Here is a 21,501-nt window from a genome sequence, read left to right as displayed (position 1 = left end):
CTTGCTGAAAAAATGTTTTACTATAAATCTGATGCACTCTACCCATAGTCATTTTTTTCCTTTTGAGACAAGCTTTAACGTGGTTTTTGATCATCTAATTTTCTCTTGTAAGGAGGTGTAATTGTGATAGCAGAGAAGACTGCATGACTTCAAACATCACTGTACAATGAACATTTTGTTGAATATAAAGCATTTTGCCAATAGGAATACTACAAAATGTTCTGAGAATTGGAGCGCTTTAGACATGAGACAGCTTCGTCATGCAAATTTGCCCAATCTGGCTTACATTTATATAATCTACTACAGACTGTGCCCTAACTTTTTTCTTTAAATTCTTCAAGAAAAAAAAAAGAAAGAAAGGCTGCAATTCCCCTGGATTTGCTATTAGAGGGTCCCATTACATTTTTGTGCGTGTATGGTACTGGGGGTGGAGTCCAGGGGCATTCTACTTCCGAGCTACACCCCCAGTCCTATTATTTTTTTTTAGTCTTTTTATGTTTGAAACAGGGGCTCACTGAGCTGTGAAGGGCCTGGCTAAGTAGCTGAGGCTGTCCGCTAACCGCGATCCTCCGGTCTCAGCCTTCCTAATGCTGGGATTACAAGCGTGCGCCACCGCGCCCGGCTTCCATTACTCTGATGTAAAAGGAGTTCTTCCTTGCAGTTCTCTGAATGCCAACTGTTACTATTTTGTAACTCTAGAAACAATCATTGCCATATAAATATGAAACTTTGTGGAAGATTCTAGTGTTTTCTTTCATGGGTGCCTGTATTTGTATTAAGACTGCATCAAAGCCAGCTATGGCTATAATCCTATAATCCCCATGCTTGGGAGGATGAGAAAGTAGAATCACAGGTTAGAGGCCAGCCTCAGCAATTTAGCAAGACCCTCAGCAACCTAGTGAGACCTTGTTTATAAACAAAATATCAAGGGGGCTACACATGTAGCTTGAAAGCCAGAGAGATAGAGAGACAGACAGATGGACAAACAGAGAGACAGACAGAAAATGCACCAAATACCAAGGAAAAGAGTTCCATTTCCTTAGCAGAGTCTCTTAGCTGCTGCAGGTCATAGGGGATACTGAAGTGGGAGAGCAGAAGCCCCAGCTGAGGTTTCAGTTCTCCTGTTTCTGCTGTGTGCTGGGGCAGGTTAAAAGCAGTATCTGTTCTCCTTGACCCTGAAAAAGAGAATCAAAATCAAGAGCATGAAGACCAATGAACACCAGCCAGGGAGAGAAAGCAAAAATCCTTCAGGATAGTGGGAGGGAGGCCTCCCCTGCTGATGGGAAGCCATTCTGCTTCCAGCGTCACCTTCTCTGCCAGTTTATAGTCTGCACCGCGCTCGGCCAGGTGGAGCTGACCTCGCAGCTGGGTTTCTGCAGGTGGGAACAAGGACATTTCATCATCTCAGCTTCTGCGAGAACCCCAAAGGCCTTCTGGGGAATGACGTAGTGGGCACAGATCTGCTATGATCCTTTGTAGCAAAAAAAACCTCTTATCATTTATAAGTTAACCAGCAAACTAGAAGACAGCGAGCACTTTCATCTGCTCTGCCTGGCTAACTCCCACTCAACTCTTTGGACAAGACTCTCTAAAGAGAGACCCTGTTTCAAAACAAAAACTTTAAGAAGGGCTGAGGGTGTAGCTGGGAGGTAGAATGTCTGCAACAATGAAAAGAATGTTAAACAGAGTAGAAACCTCATCAGGTTTCTTAAACATCTCTAACACCAGGTAAGGACAGGGGAACTACAGTAAACTCATTCTGAGGTGATAAAGATTCTATCATTGTAAGGCCGGGCGTGGTGGTGCACGCTTGTAATCCCCGCACTTGGGAGGCGGAGACAGGAGGATTGCGCTGGTTCGAAGCCAGCCTCTCTGGCTTAAGAGACTGTTTCCACATAAAAATGTTAAAAAACAGGTCTGGGAGTGTAGCCCGTGGGAGTGTATCCCGGAGGTAGAAGGGCTTCCAGGAACCCCAGTACCACCACCAAAAAAAAAAAAAAAGATTCTATCATTGTGAAATAGTAAAGGTAGAAGAAACTGTAGAGATCACTTAATCTGACAGGCTTATCATGGAGATGAGTAAACCAGGGCCCGAGGAGCTGACATGAAAGTCCATGTGAGGTCATGACAGAAACAGGCCTAGAACCCAGAGCTCTGGCCTCAAGCCCACTCTCCCTTATCTCTCAACCTGCACGTTGTAAAGATGGAGATACAGATGTCTAAGGGAAGCAGTTGGCATTTTTTTCTCATCAAAACATATTAAACTAACACTTGCTTATTAGGAAGATATAAGTTGTTGTTGGTACATAGAAAAATGTTAGTAAGATCATGGGATAAAAGAGTGCATGCACAAAATCACAGTCATCTTTTTCCTTCATGTTACTCTAGGGGAAAGAAGATTAATTTCTAACCTGAAATGCTGGTATCATCCACAGGGCCAGGAGATGCAGACCCCTGGATGTCAGGGTCATTGACACAGACGTCTTCATTTTCTTGACCAACATCAGGGACTTGTTTATCACCTGGACTAAGTGCTTTAGAAATGGGCAGATACTGGAGGGCCTACAGAAAGGCAAAGTCAAGAGGCTGTATGTCAACCCGATCCTCACAGAAGCTTCCAGATGTGGGCGCAGGAGCAGGTCTCTATCCGCTTCCATTGGGGAGTGGGACAGAGGAGGAACCTCAGTAACCCGAGGAACTAAGTTTGGAAATGGGAAACCCAGTGCTGTTACCAACCTGAGTGACCTTAAGCTCCAGTCAGGTCTACACTCATCACACAATTCGCTCCTTTGAGATCCCCCAGCCCGAGTTAGGGCCTCTCTTCTCTCACTCTCTTTAACCTCTTTTTTATTGTAGTACTCTTTCTTATCCCATCATATTTCAGTAGAAAGTGTGTGTGCATGCGTGCATGTGTGCGTGTGTGCGTGTGTGTGTGCTACTAGGAATTGAACCCAAGAGTATTCTATTTCCAAGCTATACTTCACCCTTTTTCATTTATTCTTTTGAAACTGAGTCTCACTAGGTTGCTGAGAGTCCCGCTACATTGCTGAGGCTGTCCTCAAACCTGCAATCCTCCTGTCTTAGCCTTCCAAGTACTCAGGCTACAGGAGCACATCACACTTGGTGAAATTTTTAAAGTATACTTTTATTGGTGCATTGTACCGTCCTCAAACCTGCAATCCTCCTGTCTTAGCCTTCCAAGTACTCAGGCTACAGGAGCACATCACACTTGGTGAAATTTTTAAAGTATACTTTTATTGGTGCATTGTACCATGCATCATACTGAGGCTTCGTGTGCTAGGAACGTACGTGCACATAACATTCAATGCATTTCCCTCTGCACCCTGCCCAGCTCCCTTCCTCTCCTCATTCATAATATTGAAACTGGGCTTAATGGTTCCACCAAGATCCATAGAATTGTGTGAATCATTTCCTTCATCAGGTCTCTCCCTCCCCAAGTCCCCTTCCGCTATGCTGCTGGTCTCTCTCCTCATTTATTTGAAGTCTCTTTTGTTTCCTGGTTTCTTTTCAGCTTCCACAGATGAGAGAAAACATATGACTCTTCTCTCTCTCTGAGACTGGCTAATCTCATTTAGCATAATATTCTCTAGTTCCATCCATTTTTCTGCAAATGACATAATTTTGTTCTTCTTTATGGCTGAGTAAAATTTCATTTGTATGTATACCACAGTTATGTCACCCACTCATCTGTTGATGGATACCTAGGCTGGATCCACAGTTTGGCTCTTGTGATTTGTGCTACTATAAACATGTGGATGCATACATCACTATAACATTCTGGCTTCAAAAAATCTAGGTTAATATTAAACTATCAGTAGAAATTTACTTGCTCCTTCTTACGGGAACCTTGTCACCTTTCAGCAAAGACCACATCTTTGCTGCATGGCCTAGGACAAGTACCTGGCACATATTAGATCTCATTAAATATTGCTAAATAAAAAAGTGGACTTATGTTGGAAAGCATAAATCCTGAACAAGATGATGAAAACGCAAACTTCCAGAGTGAATATGATATAGCACATCAGACACGTGTTGAAGGAAGCTAAATTCATAAAGTGATTTCAGGTTTAAAAAAAAATCCAGTGACCGATTGTTTCCTTGTCATTTTTAGGGCAGATAGAGAACAGAAACAGTAACAAGCCAAAACCAGGTGACAGGAGTGAGAAAACATTGAGCTGCTGCTTGCACACAAGTGTCTCGCGTGCCACCAGTCACATACCATAACCCCGTCACCTACCTGCAGGTAGCGGTGAATGGTCCTGGCAGAGTGCAGCTGGCACACTAACCACCTCGTGTAGATAGTCAGGTCTTCCAGAGTCACCAGGCTAGGAGCATTGTTCTTCCCTGTAAGGAAGTTTTCCCTGGCAACAGACAATCTTTCAGCTCTCTGAACAGCATCGTCGTACTCCTGCATAATGTAGCCAACCTGCTTCTGTTGGAGAGAGACACACAGACAGAACTTAGCTATGGGCAAACCTTAATCTCTGTTCCATTTGCAGCTGAACATAAAGGAATGTGGTCAAATGGAGGGCTGTTGAAGTCCCACAGTTTTTCCGTAACTGAATTTGATTGGCAAAGGCAGTGGTCATACTCTTAGGACTCTGAAGAAAAAAGTCTCCAAACGGAGTCAGTGCATGAAGGTGTTAAGCTATTGGAGTTGGCTTCTGAGCTTTTATTTGTAGCAGAGGATGCCCAGTTTATACAGAAAAATGTATATCTTATCATATAAAAATTTCTTCAAATCTCGTTCTTAAAAATGGGAACCATTAAGCTGTGTGTGGTGGAGCCGGCCTATAAACCCAGTACTTGGGAGGCTGAGACAGGAGGATGTCAGATTTGAGGCTAGGCTCAGCAACCTAGCGAGACTCTCAGTAACTTAGTGAGACTCTGTTTCCTAATAAGAAATAAAAAAGGGCTGGGGATCTGGGCGTGGTGGTGCACGCTTGTAATCCCAGCATTTGGGAGGCTGAGACAGGAGGATGCAGTTCGAAGTTAGCCTCAGCTACTTAGGTCCTTTGCAACTCAGTGAGACCCTGTTTCAGAATGAAGAATAAAAAATAGGGGTGTAGCCTGGAGGTAGAATGCCCCTGGGTTCCATCCCCAGTACCGCAAAAAAGGGGGGGGAATGGAGGTGTAGCTAGGACATAGAACACCCCTGGATTCCATCTCCAGTATCAACAAAAAACAGGAAAAAAAAAAAAACCCATGATCTTTTGCCACTAGCAGAACAGGCGAGAAGGTACACCCATGAATTCCTTTCCTATTTTTAGTTGGAAGTTTAAAAATCGACAAGCTTATTGATCATTTTGTTTCATTATAAAAAATAGCCCACAGATACTATTCATTGATTTCCTACCTTGTAAAGAGGACAGAGTTGCTCCATAATCTTACTGTGCTGGCAAAACCTCTTCCACCTGAGCATGTGTAAATATTTACTCTGGACCAGTTGGGTAATTCTTTCTGTGTAATACTTTAACAACAACAAAAATAAGAACTTAGCAGAATACACTTACAGTAAGAAGACTGAATTAAGTCTTACAAACTATCATAGTAGATAAATCAATCTCTGGTTGTTTTGAAAAATGTATTTTTCTACATGAAGATCATAAAATTAAGACGTCTGGCTCAAGATACCATTCAAACACAATGAGTAGGGCACTAATTTGTATGGTCTATTGCCAAGTGAATAGATTGTAAGCCACTTATCAGTTACTGAACAATTGGAATGATTTGTCAAACTAAAGTTAGCTTAAATTTTGTATTAAACACTGAAATTGCCAGGTTTGAGACCAGTCCCAGCAACTTAGGGAGACCTTCAGCAACTTACTGAGATCCCGTTTCAAAATGAAAAAGAGAGCCAGGAGTGGCTGCGCACACTTGTAATCCCATTGCTTGGGAAGCTGAGACAGGAGGATCACACAGGTTCAATAGCAACTTAGTGAGACCCTGTTTCCAAATAAAGTATAAAATAGGTCTGGGAGTATAGTCTGGAAGTAGAAAAGCCCCTGGATTCCACCCCCAGTACCACACACACACACACACACAAAAAAAAAAGAATAAAGAAAAATAGGACTGGGGTATAGTTCAAAGGTAGAATGCCCCTGGGTTCCATCTCCAGTACCAAAATAAATAAATAAATAAAATAAAATAAAAAATAGAAAAAATTTAAAAGGTTTGGGAGTAGAGCTCAGAGGGTTCAATCCCCAGTAAAAAGAAACTGATGACGCCAGGCGTGGTGGCGCACGCTTATAATCCCCGCGCTTGGGAGGCGGAGACAGGAGGATCGCGTAGGTTCAACGCCAGCTACGCTGGCTTAAGAGACCCTGTTTCAAAATATAAAATAGGTCTGGGAGTGTATCCTGGAGGTAGAAGGGCTTCCAGGAGCCCCAGTACCACCAAAACAAACAAACAAACTAACTAACTAACTAACTAAACAAACTGATGCAAGACTATAGTGCACCAATAAATAAATAAATAAAAGAAATTGGAATTTTGAGTGAAAATTACAAAGTACATTATAGGAAAGATTATAACTTTTAACCTAAGATCAGTTTTATCTATATTTAAAATAGTTAAATATTTATGTATTTATTTTTGTGGTACTGGGGATTGAACCCAAGGGCATTCTACCTCCAAGCTACCCTTCAGCCCCCATTTTTTTTTTTAAAAAACAGGGTCTTGCTAGGTTGACGAGAGTCTCATTACTTGCTGAGGCTGTCCTCAGACCTGTGAGTCTCCTGCCTCAGCCTCCCAAGTACTGAGATTACAAGCATGTACCAACTTGCCTAGAAAATACATTTTTAAAAGATGTTTTCTAGTTGGGCATGGTGGTGCACAGTTGTAATCTCAGTACTTAGGAGACTGAGATAGGAGTATCACAAGTTCAAAGCCAGCCTCTACAACTTAGTGAGACTCACATCAACCTAGTAAGACCTTGTTTCCAAACAAGAAATAAAATCAGGCCAGGGGGGTGTAGCTTGGAGGTAGAATGCCTCTGGGTTTCATCCCCACGGAGAAAGAAAGAAAGAGAGAGAGAGAGAGAGAGAGAGAGAGAGAGAGAGAGAGAGACAGAGACAGAGAAAGAGAGAGAAGGAAGGAAGGAAGGGAGAAAAAGGAAAGGAAGAAAATAAAGGAAGTAGAAAATTGAACAAAATACACAAAACAACTGTTTCTTGACATTGGGTAATGCAGGACCATGATCCCTAAGGGAAGGGAGACAAATCACGTGGCTCCCGTCACCTTGCAGTTTCTGGGCTGGGAGGAGAGGGAATCCTACGTAGAGGTGAAGGTCTTCCTGACTTCAAGAGAGAAAAACTGAAATTTGGAAAGTCGGGTAGAGTTTGCCGGGTGGAATACTAGATCGAGAGGAAGCTGTGCAGAGAAAAGGCTCCAGAAATGTGCATAGAACCCCCTTTGAGTCTTGCTGAACAGCTGGCCAGGCACGCCCAGGGCGTAACTCCAGGAGGCTGTACAAATAATGACTGGTTTGGGCATTGAAAAACAGAACCATTCTCAGAGAACCGTTCTCAGAGTTTGAAGTAGACAAAGTGAAGGATCTTCACTGAATACTTAGGATCCTCAGGGAGCACCAGAGGCTTTAGATAAAAGGACAGACTATAGCTGGAGTAAAGGTAATGCTAAATCCACTCTAGCAAAGCTTAAGAGCAAGCCTCGGAAGGAATGAGCTGATATGTAAGTAACTTAAAATCTCTGGAATAAGGTCCAGCACTCTCAAAGGGATGTGAAAAGTCTGGCACTCAATAATGAAAAAATGACCATTTTCAAAAAGTGTTCAAAAAAAAAAAAGACATGCAAAGGGGCAGGAAAGCACGACGCAGACGCTGAAGAAAAATTGGTGTTGAGAAACAGACACGGAAATGACACAGAGGTGACAAAATTAGCAAACAAGAACTTTTAAAGAATATTACAAATGTGCTCAGGATGCTCAAAGATAAAAGAAAGTGTGAACACAATGAGGAAAGAAATAGAAAATATAAAAATAACCAAATGAATATGTCATTTCTGCAAGTTCCAGTTGATTGTTTTTGTTTCCCCAAATGTCTGCTGTCTCTACCCTTTTACCCTCTCCATTGAGAACCAAAAAAAAGCAGATGCCAGAAATGATAGGTAAAGAGAATCTTGAGCGGGGCGTGGTGATGCGTGCCTGTGAGCCCAGCAGTTGGGAGGCTGAGACAGGAGGCTCGCAGGTTTGTAATCGGCCTCAGCAGTTTAAAGAGACGTTCAGCAACTTGGTGAGATGCTGTTTCAAAAATAAAAATAATAAAATAGGGTTGGCGGTGTAGCCCAGAAGTAGAATGTCCCTGGATTCAATCCTCAATATAAATAAATGAATTAATTAATTAATTAAACAAAAAACAACAAAACAGAATCCTGGATAAAAATAATGGCAGTGGTTTGAGTTGTAAGTAGAATCTCAACATCTTTTGCTTCTCTGTGATTAATTTCATTGCTAACTAGTTGCTAAAGAACACATTTGAATGCATAGGGGAGGCATGATCATAACACTGGAGTAAAGAATATTAAAAATTAAAATTACACATGCTTGTTATAGGCAATTTAGGAGCAGGCATGGTAGCCCAAACCTGTAATCTCAGTACTTGGGAGGCTGGGACAGGAGGCTCTCAGGTTCAAGGATAACCTCAGAAGTAGAGACAGTCTCACTAAGTTGACTCATCAACTTAGTGAGAATGTTTCAAAATAAAAATAAAATAGGGCTGAGTGTGTAGCTCAGAGGCAAGACACCCCTAGGTTCAATCCCTATTACCACACACAAAAAAAGAAAATTTAGAAAATATATAAAAGGTGAAAGAGGAAATTCATTATACTGCCATCAAAACTCAGCGATTGTTAACATTTTGGTCTGTGTTCATCAGGTGATCCTCCTGTACACTATTTGAGCACTATTATAGTTCACCCACACATTTTTTTATCAATATTACATAACAATTCTTTACACTGAAAATTTAAATAATGGAACAACATTCTATCAACGACCATACCATTTTAACTCTTTTTCTTATTGGTAGATAGTTATAGGCAATACTGATGTTTTACTTTTATTATAACATTGAAATAATAATCTTTCTGGAAGCTCTTTTTCTCATTTTGAGTTAGTATCCTAAGGGAAATCTCCAGAAATGTCTTCCCTAGATCAGTCCACAGTTTCAGGGGCCAGGCCGATCTTAGCCAATGCCGCATTGTCCCAGAATATGAGCACAGGGCGTATTTAGTTAAAGACTAGTCAATCAGTCAATGACTAAACTGAACTGAACTAAACTGAACTGACTTTGGTCTAGATCTCTTGACAACCAACAGCACTTAGGCTAACCAAGTTCTGCAAACTTCTATGCATAGAAAAACCTACCCTGGCCAGAGGCTATTCCAGAAAACCAGTTTTGCTCATAAATTTCTACAAAATACCAAGCCAGGTGTGGTGGCACATGCTTGTAATCCCAGCATTTGGGAGGCTGAGACAGGAGGATGGCAGTTTGTAGACAGCCTCAGTTACTTAGTTACGATCTTTGCAGCTCAGTGAGACCCTGTTTCAAAATAAAGATAAAAAAAATAGGGCTGGGGGTGTAGCACGGAGGTAGAATGCCCCTGAGTTCCATCCCCAGCACTGAAAAAAAATTTTTTCTACAAAATTCCAGATGTGTTTTTCAAATGACAAAGTGACCCTTACCTGCAACAGAAGCAAGGGAAGATTTTCAGGTGTGTACTCTCTTCTTAGGCAGCTCTCTAGCTCCCTCTGCATGACATCTGCCTGAATAACAAGGGACTTTGGCTCCGCCACCTAAACCCCAAGCACTAGTGTTAACATTTGGAATCAAGGAACTATAGAATTTCAAATATAATAAAATTGGATATCTCCAAGGAAACAGTGGCCTGCTCTTGACCAGCAGTGAGCTAAATGTTGGGCTGTCTTGTTCTCATACACATCGTCAATAACATCAGCTGTGTGTTTGAAAAAATATGTTTATTTTTGCTAAAAGTTTTCAAGCTAGTGCAATCAGATTTATTGATGTATTGAAATGGATCCCCCATTTTATTGGGTCATTTGTTTTTTTTTTTAGTGTTAAGCTCTTAAGCTCTTTGTATATCAGATATTAGACCTATGTCTAATGGGTAGGTGGTGAAGAACTTCTCCCATGCTGTAGACTCTCTCTGCAGATTCTATTTATTTATTTATTTATTTATTTATTTATTTATTTATTTATTATTTTTTGTGGTACCAGGGATGGAACCCAGGGATATTGTACCTCTAAACTACACCCCAGCCCTATCTTTTATTCTTTATTTTGAAACAGGGTCTTGCTGAGTTGCAGAGGGCCTCACTAAGTAGCTGAGGCTGTCCGTGAACCTGCGATCCTCCTGTCTCAGCCTCCCAAATGCTGGGATTTCAAGCCTGGCTCTCTGTAGATTTTTTTTTTTCTTCTGGTACTGGGAATGGAACCCAAGGGCATTCTACCTCCGAACTACACTCCCAGCCCTATTTTTTAGTCTTTTTTTTATTTTTTGAAAGAGGTTCTCACTGAGTTGCCAAGGGCCTTGCTAAGTAGCTGAGGCTGTCCGCTAACTGTGATCCTCTGGTCTTTGCCTCCCGAATGCTGGGATTACAAGCGTGTTTCAGCACAGTCAGATCTATAGATTATTAATGGTTTTCTTTGCTATGCAGCTTTTTGGTTTAAAGCTATCCCATTTGTAAATTCTTATTTTAATATCTTATGCTTTCAGGGTCTTACAGAGGAAGTTTCTACCTGTACCTATATGTTAGTGTGTTGATCCTATGCCCCCCCCCCTTTTTTTTTTTTTTAGTAGTTTCAAAGTTTCTGGTGTAATTTTTAGGTCTTTGAACTATCTTAAGTTGACTTTTGTGCAGGGTAAGAGGTTAGTATTTAGTTCCATTTTTCCAGTTTTCCGAGGACCACTTTTGGAAAAGGGTGTCCTTTCTCCAATGTATGTCTTTGGTGCCTTTATCAAAGAACAACTGGTTATAAGACTGAGGCTTTGCTTCTGAGTCTTCTGTTCCATTAGTCTATGTATCTGTTTTTGTGCCAATAGCATGCTTTTTTTAAAATTACTATTGCTTTATAGCATAATTTGAAGTCAGGTAATGTGATTCCTCTGGCATGGTTCTTATTGCTGAAAATTACTTTGGCTATTCTGAGTCTTTTTTTTTTTTTTTGGTGGTACTGGGGTGGAACCCAGAGGCTTTCTACCTCCGGGCTATACTCCCAGACCTTTTTTTATACTTTATTTGAAAACAGGGTCTCACTAAGTTGCTGAGAGCCTAAGTAGCTGAGGCTGGCTTCGAACCTGTGCGAGCCTCCTGTCTCAGCCTCCCAAGCGCGGGGATTACAAGCGTGCGCCACCACACCCGGCTGAGTCTTTTGTTTTTCCACATAAATTTTATAACTTATTTCACTATGTTTGTAAAACTGAACAGGGTTCCGTTTTCAAAAGAAGAAATACAAATGGCCAACAAATATATGAAAAAAATGTTCGACATCTTTAGCAATCAGAGAAATGCAAATTAAAACTACACCGATATTCCATCTAACTCCAGTTAGAATGACAATCATCTTGAACACAAATAATAAATGCTGGTGAGGTCATGGGGAAATAGGAACCCTATTATACTGATGGTAGGACTGCAAACTAGTACAGTTGCTATGGAGATCAGTGTGGAGGTTCCTCAGGAGACTGGGAATGAAACCACCATGTGACCGTGACAGTACTCCTGAGCCTCTCCCCAAAGGAAATGAAATCAGAATGTTATGATGATACTTGCCTATGCATGTTCATAGCAGCACAATTTACAATAGCCAAATTATGGACGCAGCCTAAGTATCTGTCATCAGATGACTGGAACTCAAAACTTTGGTATATACGCGCAATGGAATTTTACTCAGCCATAAAGAAGAACAAAACCACGCCATTTGCAGAAAAATGGATGGAACTCGAGAATATCACACTAAGTTGTTTGTTTTCTCTCATATATGGAAGCTTCTATGTTGCCCTGAAATAAGGGCAGCATCAGATAGATGAGCAGACTCCAGGAGTGTGAGTGAGAGGGATTAGGGGAGGGAAACAACGGCATAAAGAGTGTAATAGTTGAACTACTGCTGTGATGTATACAAAACTAACAATTCCAGTATCAAAGACATGAGTAGGGAGGGGCAGAGGGGGGGGAGAGCACCATGAGCTGCGTGCATGTGTTTGTCTGACACTCTGTATCCCAGTATAAAGTAAAATTACAGTGCACGAATGAATAATAAAAAAATGGCCCTCCCTTCTCACCTGCAGAGTTCTCTTCAGTGCCAGTTCCCTTTCTCTTCTAAAGTAAGAAATGTCCTTTGGTATGTGGACAGAGCTGCAGAAAGATTTATGTGACAGAAACTGTAATTATGGGAGTTATAATAGGCCAGATTATAGCTAGGCCTTGATTAACCTGTAACGCTCCATAACTGCTCATTTTTGAGTAAGTATATCATATTATTCTGTATGATTGGGGGCACATAAGGGCCACATTCTTCTGTCTTAGAATCTTTCCTTTGTGTACCTGATATTTTCTTTCCTGGGCGCGTTTCTCTCTCCTCCTCCCCACGCACACATGGTCTTTCTTTCTACCCTTGATCACCTCACTGTTTTCTATGCCAGAGCTCAGGGAGGATGTCTAGGGGGGATCTTTATTTCTCCTGCCTATATTCCCTCCAGTAAACTTACCTCTGACAAGTACTATTCTTAGCAAACGTCACTCTCACCCTAGTTGACACAGAAAACTGGCATCTTATAATTTAAACCAAAAAAAAAAAAAATTGTGTGTGGTACTGGGAATTTGACCTAGGGGCATTCTACCTCTGAGCTCCACCTCTGGTCCTTTTTATTTTTTATTTTGAAACAGGTTCTTGCTAGGACGCTGAGGGTCTCGCTACACTGCTGAGGCTGTCCTCGAATCTGCCACTCTCCTGTCTTGGCCTCCCAGGACTGGGATTACAGGTGTGTGCCACCATGACCGCCTCAGAATGTTTTTTATTTTTGTGTTCTTGCTGAATTATCTGGGGTTGAATATGACTCTTAAATATCAAAGAGGAAATACTTTAGGAATTTTTGTAACCAAGTTTTCTGCCTTAGGAAAATTATTGGTCTCTAGGTAAAACATTATAAAACCAGCGACTCGGGAGGCTGATGCAGGAGGCACAAGTTGAAGGCCAACCTAGACAACTTAGTAAGAGCCCATCTCAAAATAAAAAATAAAAAGGGCTAGGATATAGCTCGGTGGCAGAGTGTCCCTGCATTCAGTTCCCAGCACACAGGCACACGTAGAGGCAGAGAATGCCTGGGGAAGCAGCCGGGTGTGCTCCTGTTCAGGCCAGCTGTGAAGGAGTTGTTCTCCAGGAACTCTCATCAGGCAGCACAGGCTGTGGGGTCCTGGTAAGGGGTGGAGCCCTGGGGCAGGAACAATAGAGCTCTCCCCATTTGGCTTGAGGCTTGGCGGCACTGGGAACCCCAGGGGCTAGCAACCTTGCTGCAGATGTCGCTTTCGGGAGATGGGATCTTGCAGGCATTGGCAAAGGAGCCACAGCACGTCATTCTGGAACATATGAGACCACCTAGAGTTTTTGAGGTGGCGTAGACGATGCAATTTAGGTTACTCTTGTTCATATGACCCTCCCAGACCCTGCGGAGAAGTTGTTAAACTAGTTAGTAGCTTCAGCTACTTAGTGAGGCCCTTTGTGACTCAATGAGATCCTGTTTCAAAAATAAAGAATATAGCCGGGCGTGGTGGCGCACACTTGTAATCCCCGCGCTTGGGAGGCGGAGACAGGAGGATCGCGCAGGTTCGAAGCCAGCCGTGCTGGCGTAAGAGACCCTGTTTCAAAAATATAAAATAGGTCTGGGAGTGTAGCCCGGAGGAAGGAGGGCTTCCAGGAACCCCAGTACCACCAAAAATAAATAAATAAATAAATAAAAAATAAAGAATATAAAATAAGGCTGGGGTGTTGCTCAGAGATAGAATGCCCCTGGGTTTCATCCCTAGTGTGTGTGTGTGTGTGTGGGGGGGTTGAGTGTGTTGGCGCACGCTTGTAATCCGAGCATTTGGGAGGCTGAGACAGGAGGATCATGGTTCATGGACAGCCTCAGCTACTTAGTGAGGCCTTTTGCAACTCAGTGAGACCCTGTTTCAAAAATAAAGAATATAAAATAGGGCTGGGGGGTTTTCTCAAAGGTATAATACTCCTGGGTTCCATCCCCAGTACCAAAACAAAACAAACAAACAAAAAACAAAATGAACTACTTTGTTAGCTTGAACCCTTGCCAGCCAATGTTTTTGTGAAAAGGCCCCTAGAGCTGACCGTCAGACCCTGAGCCTGAGCGAGACCCTCCTTGTCAAATTTCCTCCTGAGGCTGGGCATAATGCCTCCCTCAACCCCCTCTCACCCCTTGGCTTTGGGAAAAGGAGGGGGCAAGCTCTGAAAGGGCCTTGGAAGGAAAAGCAGTCAGCAGCCAAAGGTCCACTTCTGCACTTGCTGGGTCTGGGCGGCAGCCGCACGGAGTGGAGAGACAGTAACCAACAGAAGAAGATCGGCTAGGAGACAGGCAGTCAGGGAAGCCCGAGAAAGCTCCCCTGGATTCTTGACTCCTGACGCATGGCACGCTGGGAGACTGGCAGGGTCCCAGGCTTAGCAGCCCAACCCTCTCCCACACAGATCTCGCCTTTCCTCCCAGGCAATCTCAAAGTGCTGTGAATTCTGTAAAGAAGCCAGGAGAACATAAGCAATGGACATAAACAACGTGACCAGCCCGCAAGAAGAGCTTCGCATAATTCCTTCACCCGGCACTGTTCACTTGAAACGTGCTCATCCACTCATTCACTCAGCAAACATTCTTTCCTTCATTTTTACCATTGCAAGGTCCAGGATGTATAGAGGTCAAGTGAGGAAAACAATGAAAAAAAAATCAATATAACAGGAAAAAGAAAAGATGCATTTTCAGTTTACTGGGGAAGGAGAATGCTTATCGAGTGGATATTTCCCTTTTCTTTGGATTCCATTACCTGCAGATAGAAGGCGCTCAGTATTTCGCTGGAATTAATTTAGATTCTTCCAGGTGGTTTGGGAAAATAGAGAAATGTGGGTGGCCAGAATTTCCCATCCATGTGTTGTGAAAGGGCTTTCAGAAAGCCTTTCTTCTGTCATCCCAGCACATGAGAGCCTGAGACCGTAGGATCGCAGGTTCGAGGACAGCCTCAGCAAGTAATGAGACTCTCATCAACATAGCAAGACCCTGCTTCAAAATAAAAAATAAAATAAAATAGGGCTGGGGGTAAGATGCCCCTGTTTGTTTGTTTGTTTGTTTGTTCGTTTTAAATTCTTTTTTATCACAATGTACAGCAAGGAATCTCTTGCTGATGCTCAGACATCTAAGCTGCAATAATGTCAGCACTTGAATTTTGTGAGAACTTCTTTTCTGGTTTTCAAAATACTTTAACATCCAATGTGCCATTTGATCCTCACAAGCTAATAAGGTGAGGAGGACATATGTTTTTTATTTTTCAAATAAGTCAAAATTGAAAGAAATTCTGACTTTCTTGGTTCCATGATCTTTCCATCTCATCAGAGTCCTTGATCTGCTTCCCTCAATAGCTATAAAAACTAACTGTAAATACTAAGCAATGCTTCTTCTGACTTATCTCTGGATGACGTGCTAGTCCACCTGCCCACCGACTCTTCTCCTGATATTTTCACCATGTCCCTCACTCTCTCCATTGTGCTTAGTCAACCTAACAGGGTTTTCATGCCGTAACTTTTTTCTTTTTAGTTTGAATTGGATTTTTTTTTTTTTGGCAGGGGGAGGGATTGAATCCAGGGCCTTCTACCTCTAAGGCACACCCTTAGCCTTTCTTATTTTTTATTTTGAAACAAGGTCTCACTAGGTTGCTGAGACTTCCCTTGCTTGAGCCTGCAATCTTCTTGTCTCGGTCTCCCAAGTGCTGGGATTACAGATGTGGGCCACCTCGCCTGGCTTCTTGTCACTTTGAACAAATTGTGGCAGTAACAGAAACAGAGGGTCATGAAGATGCTGGGCCTATGAGAGTCACCACCTAGAGGTTGCTCTGGCTGCCCTGTTTCTCCAAAGGAGCTTGACGGCCATTGTTGGCAACATTTACCTATAACAGAGCTCCTAACAGTATTTTTAGAAAATTTATTGCCAAAACTGAATATTATTTCAGTTTTTAAATTTCTCATCAAAATCAAGGTCAAGTTTAGTTAAATTATTAGATAAGATTATATATAAATGTACCTAAATAACACACACACACACATACACATATATATTTAGTACTACGAAGTGAACTCAGGAGAGCTCTGCCACTGAGCTACATCCTCAAGCCCTTCTTAATTCTTCTTTCTTTTTCCTCCTCCTCCTCCTCCTCCTCCTCCTCCTCCTCCTTCTTCTTCTTCTTCTTCTCCTTCTCTTCTTTTTTTCCTTCTGGTACTGAGTTCTTTTTATTTATTTGTTCACTTTATTTTATTTTGAAACAAGGTCTCATTAAATTGGCACTGGCCTCCAACCTGTGATCCTTTGTCTCAGCTTCCAAATACTGGGATAAAAGCACATGGCACAGCACCCAGCTTATTTACTTTTTATTCTGAGACAGGATCTCACCAAATTGCATGGGGTGGCCTTGAACTTGTGATCCTCCTGCATGTGCCACCATGCTTGGCTGAAACCTCTCTCTCACGTGTGTGTGTGTGTGTGTGTGTGTGTGTGTGTGTGTGTGTGTGTGTTGGGAATTGAATGTAGGGGCCTTCTATCTCTGAGTAACACCCCCCAGCTCTTTTTAATTTTGAAACAGAGTCTTGCTAAGTTGCTGAAAGTCTCAAAATTGCTGAGGCTGGCTTTGAACCTGAGATCCTCCTATCTCAGGTTCAGAGAGATAGGAGGGATCACAGTATTGGGATTACAGGCATCTGCTGAAACCTCTGTATTGAGTGTGCTTTGTATAACAGCTTCTGGAACTTTAAGACACTAACATTTGTGAACATGTGTGAGCATTTTTGCACTTTCTTTGGGACGACATTGCTTCAATCTGCCTTGATGATGCTAGAATGTGGGGAAACTTTAGGGGCAGCAGTCAGGGTAGAAAGGGCGCCGTGTCTCTGGTGGCTGGGCCACCCTGAAAGCTCTTGAGCGTGTCTGATCTAGAAAGCTAAGCAGGTTTGGGATGGGTTCATAGTTGGATGGAAGGGGGGGCACCTGAACCTGCTGTTGTTACATTCATCCGAGCTTCAGATCATGTCAACTGTCCATGCAAAAAGAAGAGGGAGGCTGAGGGCGACTAAGGGGTGAGCGTGAGGCAGGCCTGGAGACCTGGAGACCTCCACTTCTCGCAGTGTTGCCTACCTGTAAGCTCGATGAGCTGGTCCCTGAAGGACCCCCTCTTCTTCTATCGCAGACCGCAGTTCGCTCAATTGCATGGCCAATTCTCTCTCCATCAGTTGGGTCCTCTCTGTGGAAGTGGTCTTGTAAATTTCATCCATGTTTTGCTTTTTTTTTTTTTTTTTTCTGTATCCCTGAAAACAGAGAGCACAAAGCTTGTGTCTCCCTCAGCAGCCTTTATCCAATATGTGGGACTTTTGCTCTAAAAAAGTCATGTCAATGCCGGGCGTGGTGGCGCACGCTTGTAATCCCCGCGCTTGGGAGGCTGAGACAGGAGGATCGCGCAGGTTCGAAGCCAGCCTCAGCTACTTAGTGAGACCCTGTTTCCAAATACAATACGAAATAGGTCTGGGAGTGTAGCCTGGAGGTAGAAAGCCCCTGGGTTCCACCCCAGTACCACCAAATAAATAAATAAATAATAAAACGTCATGTCAACTTTGTGGAAATGCATGCTTTTACAATTGAAGAAAAAGATTAGATTGTTGTCATTTATTATTCAGTTGCCACTTAGCAAATAAAAATGTAGGTTAGAATCACCATTGACCAGTTCATCTTCAAAAATGTCTCCAGCTAGGTGTAGTGGTGTACTCCCGTAATCCTAGTACTTGGGAGGATGAGAGAGGAGATTGCAGGTTCGAGGACAGCCTCGGCAACTTAGTGAGGCTCTCAGCAACTTAGCAAGACCCTATTTCAAAGCAAAAATTGAAAAGGGCTGGGAGTGTAACTTGGAGGTAAAATGCCCCTGGGTTCATTCCCCAGTACCACAAAAAATTAAAAAAATTTAGAAAATTAAATGTCTCTCTTTGGGTTTATGAAATGAGAAGGTATACTCCTTTCCTCACTTTTACAGTTTTCACAAAGATTTATGGAAACTACACATTAAATACTATGAATGGCAGTTATTACTTACTTCTAATATCATTTAACTGGAACAAATCATAGATGTGATGGAATCCCTTTATATACCTAGAGAATTTCCCCATACGCTTTGTATTTGGGGGAGTATTGAGGATTAAACCCAGGGGCAGTGTATCTCCAAACTACCTCCAAACCCTTTGTTTTTTGAAACAGGGTCTTGCTGAGTTTCTGAGGGCGTAAATTGCAGAGGCTGGCCTTGAACCTACAATCCTATCTCAGCCTTCCAAGTACTGGGATTGCAGGCGTGTGCCACCCACCACCTGTGGCTCTATAATATATTTTAAATGAGTGAGTTTCTAACTAAAAAAAAAAATACACCACGAACAGAGAGCTAGCTAATATGGTCATGACCCATGTACATCTGGGTTTAGAAGGAAATTCTACTATTACGATGTGTTTTCTTCATTTGACTGCCTACGTTGCTAATTTCCTACCCACCCCCATCTAGCTCATTGTCTGTTCAATTCAACATGATTGTTAAGTAGTGTCAATATTCTAATCAGTGATAACCAGGTATCTATAAATTGCAGAGGATTCAGCAGGTGACCTACTTCTGCCTGCCCCTGTCCTGGACAAGCAGGAAATAAACTCACTCTTAGGCCACCTTGCAGAGATTTAAAATATTTAAACATGTCTTCTCTTTGCCATTCCTAGGATTTTATTTTTCCTTTCAGGATATTTGATTTTCTTAAGTAAAGCTGCTATAATTTCAGCACAGATTCAAGCTGTAACGATGTTTTGTGTAGATGCTTCCTTTGGGATCCCCCTTTTACTCTTTTTATAAATATTAAATGGAAATGAGCATCCTTGTTTGGCCTAGCTATTAACCTGCTGCGCAATAAATCTGCCCTGCTTGGCACACTGCTGGGGCTTAATAAAATGCACTGTTAATGGTTCTTAGCAAAAGTCAAATGTTGTTATGAAAAATACTTGCCACGTGGCAATGTCCAGTCGGACAAACAGCTCAACAGCTGCCTTAACAGCTGCATTCCAACCAACCCGCGGCCAAGAACGGCAGCAACGCAGACTTCCCCCAAAGGAGAGGCGTTCTGCCTTCACTTCCTGATCAGTTCCAACCTTCCCAGCTCAGAAATGAGAACATTTAATCCCACACTGCTTAGTTTGCCACATGGTCCAGGGCAAAATTCAGAAAATTAATGTAAAGAGAGGTCGGTCTTAGATGATTGTCCATGAGATGGACCCAACTCAAGAATCCACGGCTGCTGAACATCATGTCTAGCTTTAAAGATACCAACTCTTTTGTTTTTGTTTTTGTTTTTTTGTGGGAGAGGGAGAGGGAGAGGGCGGATTCCATTCTTTGAGTGTCTACCCCATATCAGGCAAGCACGGGACTTTCCTTTAGTCTGAGATCAGAGATTCTAGGGAATTTCTCCAGTAGTGTTTTTTTTTTTAAAGCACATTTAAATAACTACTAATTATAAAATGTTTTTATGTGTTAAGAAGGTAAAATTTAAACTCTAAGACAGAGATTAGCTTGAGAAGAATTTTGCAGTATTCCCTGGGTGGCTAAAGTGGACTTGGCTGGGGATAAAGCAGGCAGGTTTAGGAGAGCAATAGCTAGTAATTTTGTACTCTAGTCGGAAATATACAATGTATGCTAAAAGTCTCCAGGTAACTACTAAAACTATAGAAATGCAACACAGAGCTTCCCAACCAAGTGGAATGAGGGGCAGGGCAGGACTTTTAAATCCAATAAAGGACAGAAAAAGGAAACAAAACAAGTGTTTAAATTATTATTGTTGGTGCATTGTAGTCTTAATGGAGTATCACATCACTCTTTTAGCCCTTCCCAATACCCCTCATGCCCTCCCCCTCCCGCCTTCTCAAGTTTGGCTTAGTGATGACTTTGATATACTCTGTGAATGTACATCATGTGCATTAGGAAATTCTCCTCGTTTCCCCGCCCATCACTCCCAGTTCGGCCTCCTTATTTGCTCATCTGTGATTGCCCCTCCTTTGTCTAGAGTTCCTCCTATGACCATGACTCTTTTCCTCCCTAGCTTCCACATATTAGGGAGAGCATCTAATTTCTTACTTTTTGTGATCGACTAATTTCACTTAGTCTCTTAATCTGTAATCATCCATTTCCCTGTTAGTGACATAATTTTGTTCTTTAAAAAAATTCCTCTTGCCGGGCGTGGTGGCGCACGCTTGTAATCCCTGCTCTTGGGAGGCAGAGACAGGAGGATGGCACAGGTTCGAAGCCAGCCGTGCTGATTTAAGAGACTGTTTCCAAATAAAAAGTATAAATATGTCTGGGAGTGTAGCCTGGAGGTAAAAGGGCTTCCAGGAACCCCAGTACCAAAAACAAAAAAACAAAAACAATAAACAAAAAATCTTATTTCTTTAAAAAAAAAAAATTCCTCTCATGCCGGGCGTGGTGGCGCACGCTTGTAATCCTCGCGCTTGGGAGGCAGAGACAGGAGGACCACGCAGGTTCAAAGCCAGCCGCGCTGGTTTAAGAGACCCTGTTTCCAAATTTAAAAAAAAAAAAAAGGTCTGGGAGTGTAGCCCAGAGGTAGAAGGGTTTTCAGGAACCCCAGTACTACCAAAAAAGAATTGGTTTTTTTTTTTTGTGTGTGTGTGTGTGGTACCAGGGATGGAATATAGGGGCATTCTACCTCCAAGCTATAATTCCAGCCCTAATTTTTATCCTTTATTTTGAAACAGGGTCTCACTAAGTTGCAGAGGGCCTCACTAAGTAGCTGAGGCTGGCCACAAACCTGCAATCCTCCTGTCTCAGCCTCCAAGTACTGGGATTACAAATGTGCGCCACCATGCCTGGCTTTCTTTCTTTCTTTTTTTTTTTTTAATCTCTTAAGCACCTTCAGACAGACTACTCTTCTTTTCTTTTCCAAGTCAGCTTTCTCTTTGAGAGCTTTCTAGGACTTTTGACTGAGAACTTAGCTTTTTTCTTTCTCCTCATCTCTAAAATCCTGTCCTTTAAAGGTAGGTTAGTCTGTTTCTCAGCACCATGACCAAAATATCTGACAAAAACTACGTAGAGCAGGAAACATTTATTTTGTCTCATGGTTTCAGAAGTTTAGTGCCTGGTTGGCTGGCCCCAAGGCAGAA

At 42.3% G+C, this 21,501-nt stretch overlaps 1 protein-coding gene across 1 annotated transcript in view; it reads right to left on the bottom strand.

Moving 5' to 3' along the window:
* Positions 1 to 17,588, bottom strand: part of LOC308266059 (uncharacterized protein) — a gene marked incomplete at both ends in the record, with an annotated part of 178,896 nt that extends 161,308 nt beyond the window's left edge. Inside the window, 8 exons of the mRNA XM_080700095.1 lie at positions 1,018 to 1,175; positions 1,221 to 1,373; positions 2,412 to 2,562; positions 4,259 to 4,453; positions 5,378 to 5,491; positions 9,725 to 9,835; positions 12,343 to 12,415; positions 17,452 to 17,588. Coding sequence (XP_080556221.1) covers positions 1,018 to 1,175; positions 1,221 to 1,373; positions 2,412 to 2,562; positions 4,259 to 4,453; positions 5,378 to 5,491; positions 9,725 to 9,835; positions 12,343 to 12,415; positions 17,452 to 17,588 — 1,092 coding nt within the window. The remainder of the gene's footprint in view (positions 1 to 1,017; positions 1,176 to 1,220; positions 1,374 to 2,411; positions 2,563 to 4,258; positions 4,454 to 5,377; positions 5,492 to 9,724; positions 9,836 to 12,342; positions 12,416 to 17,451) is intronic.
* Between the last annotated feature and the right edge of the window lie 3,913 nt (positions 17,589 to 21,501).

The sequence above is a fragment of the Muscardinus avellanarius genome, assembly GCF_963383645.1.
Source record: "Muscardinus avellanarius genome assembly, chromosome: 8".
In the NCBI taxonomy this organism is placed as follows: Eukaryota; Metazoa; Chordata; class Mammalia; order Rodentia; family Gliridae; genus Muscardinus; species Muscardinus avellanarius.
Note: the sequence above shows the minus strand (reverse complement) of the source record. Positions and strands in the feature narration are given on the sequence as shown.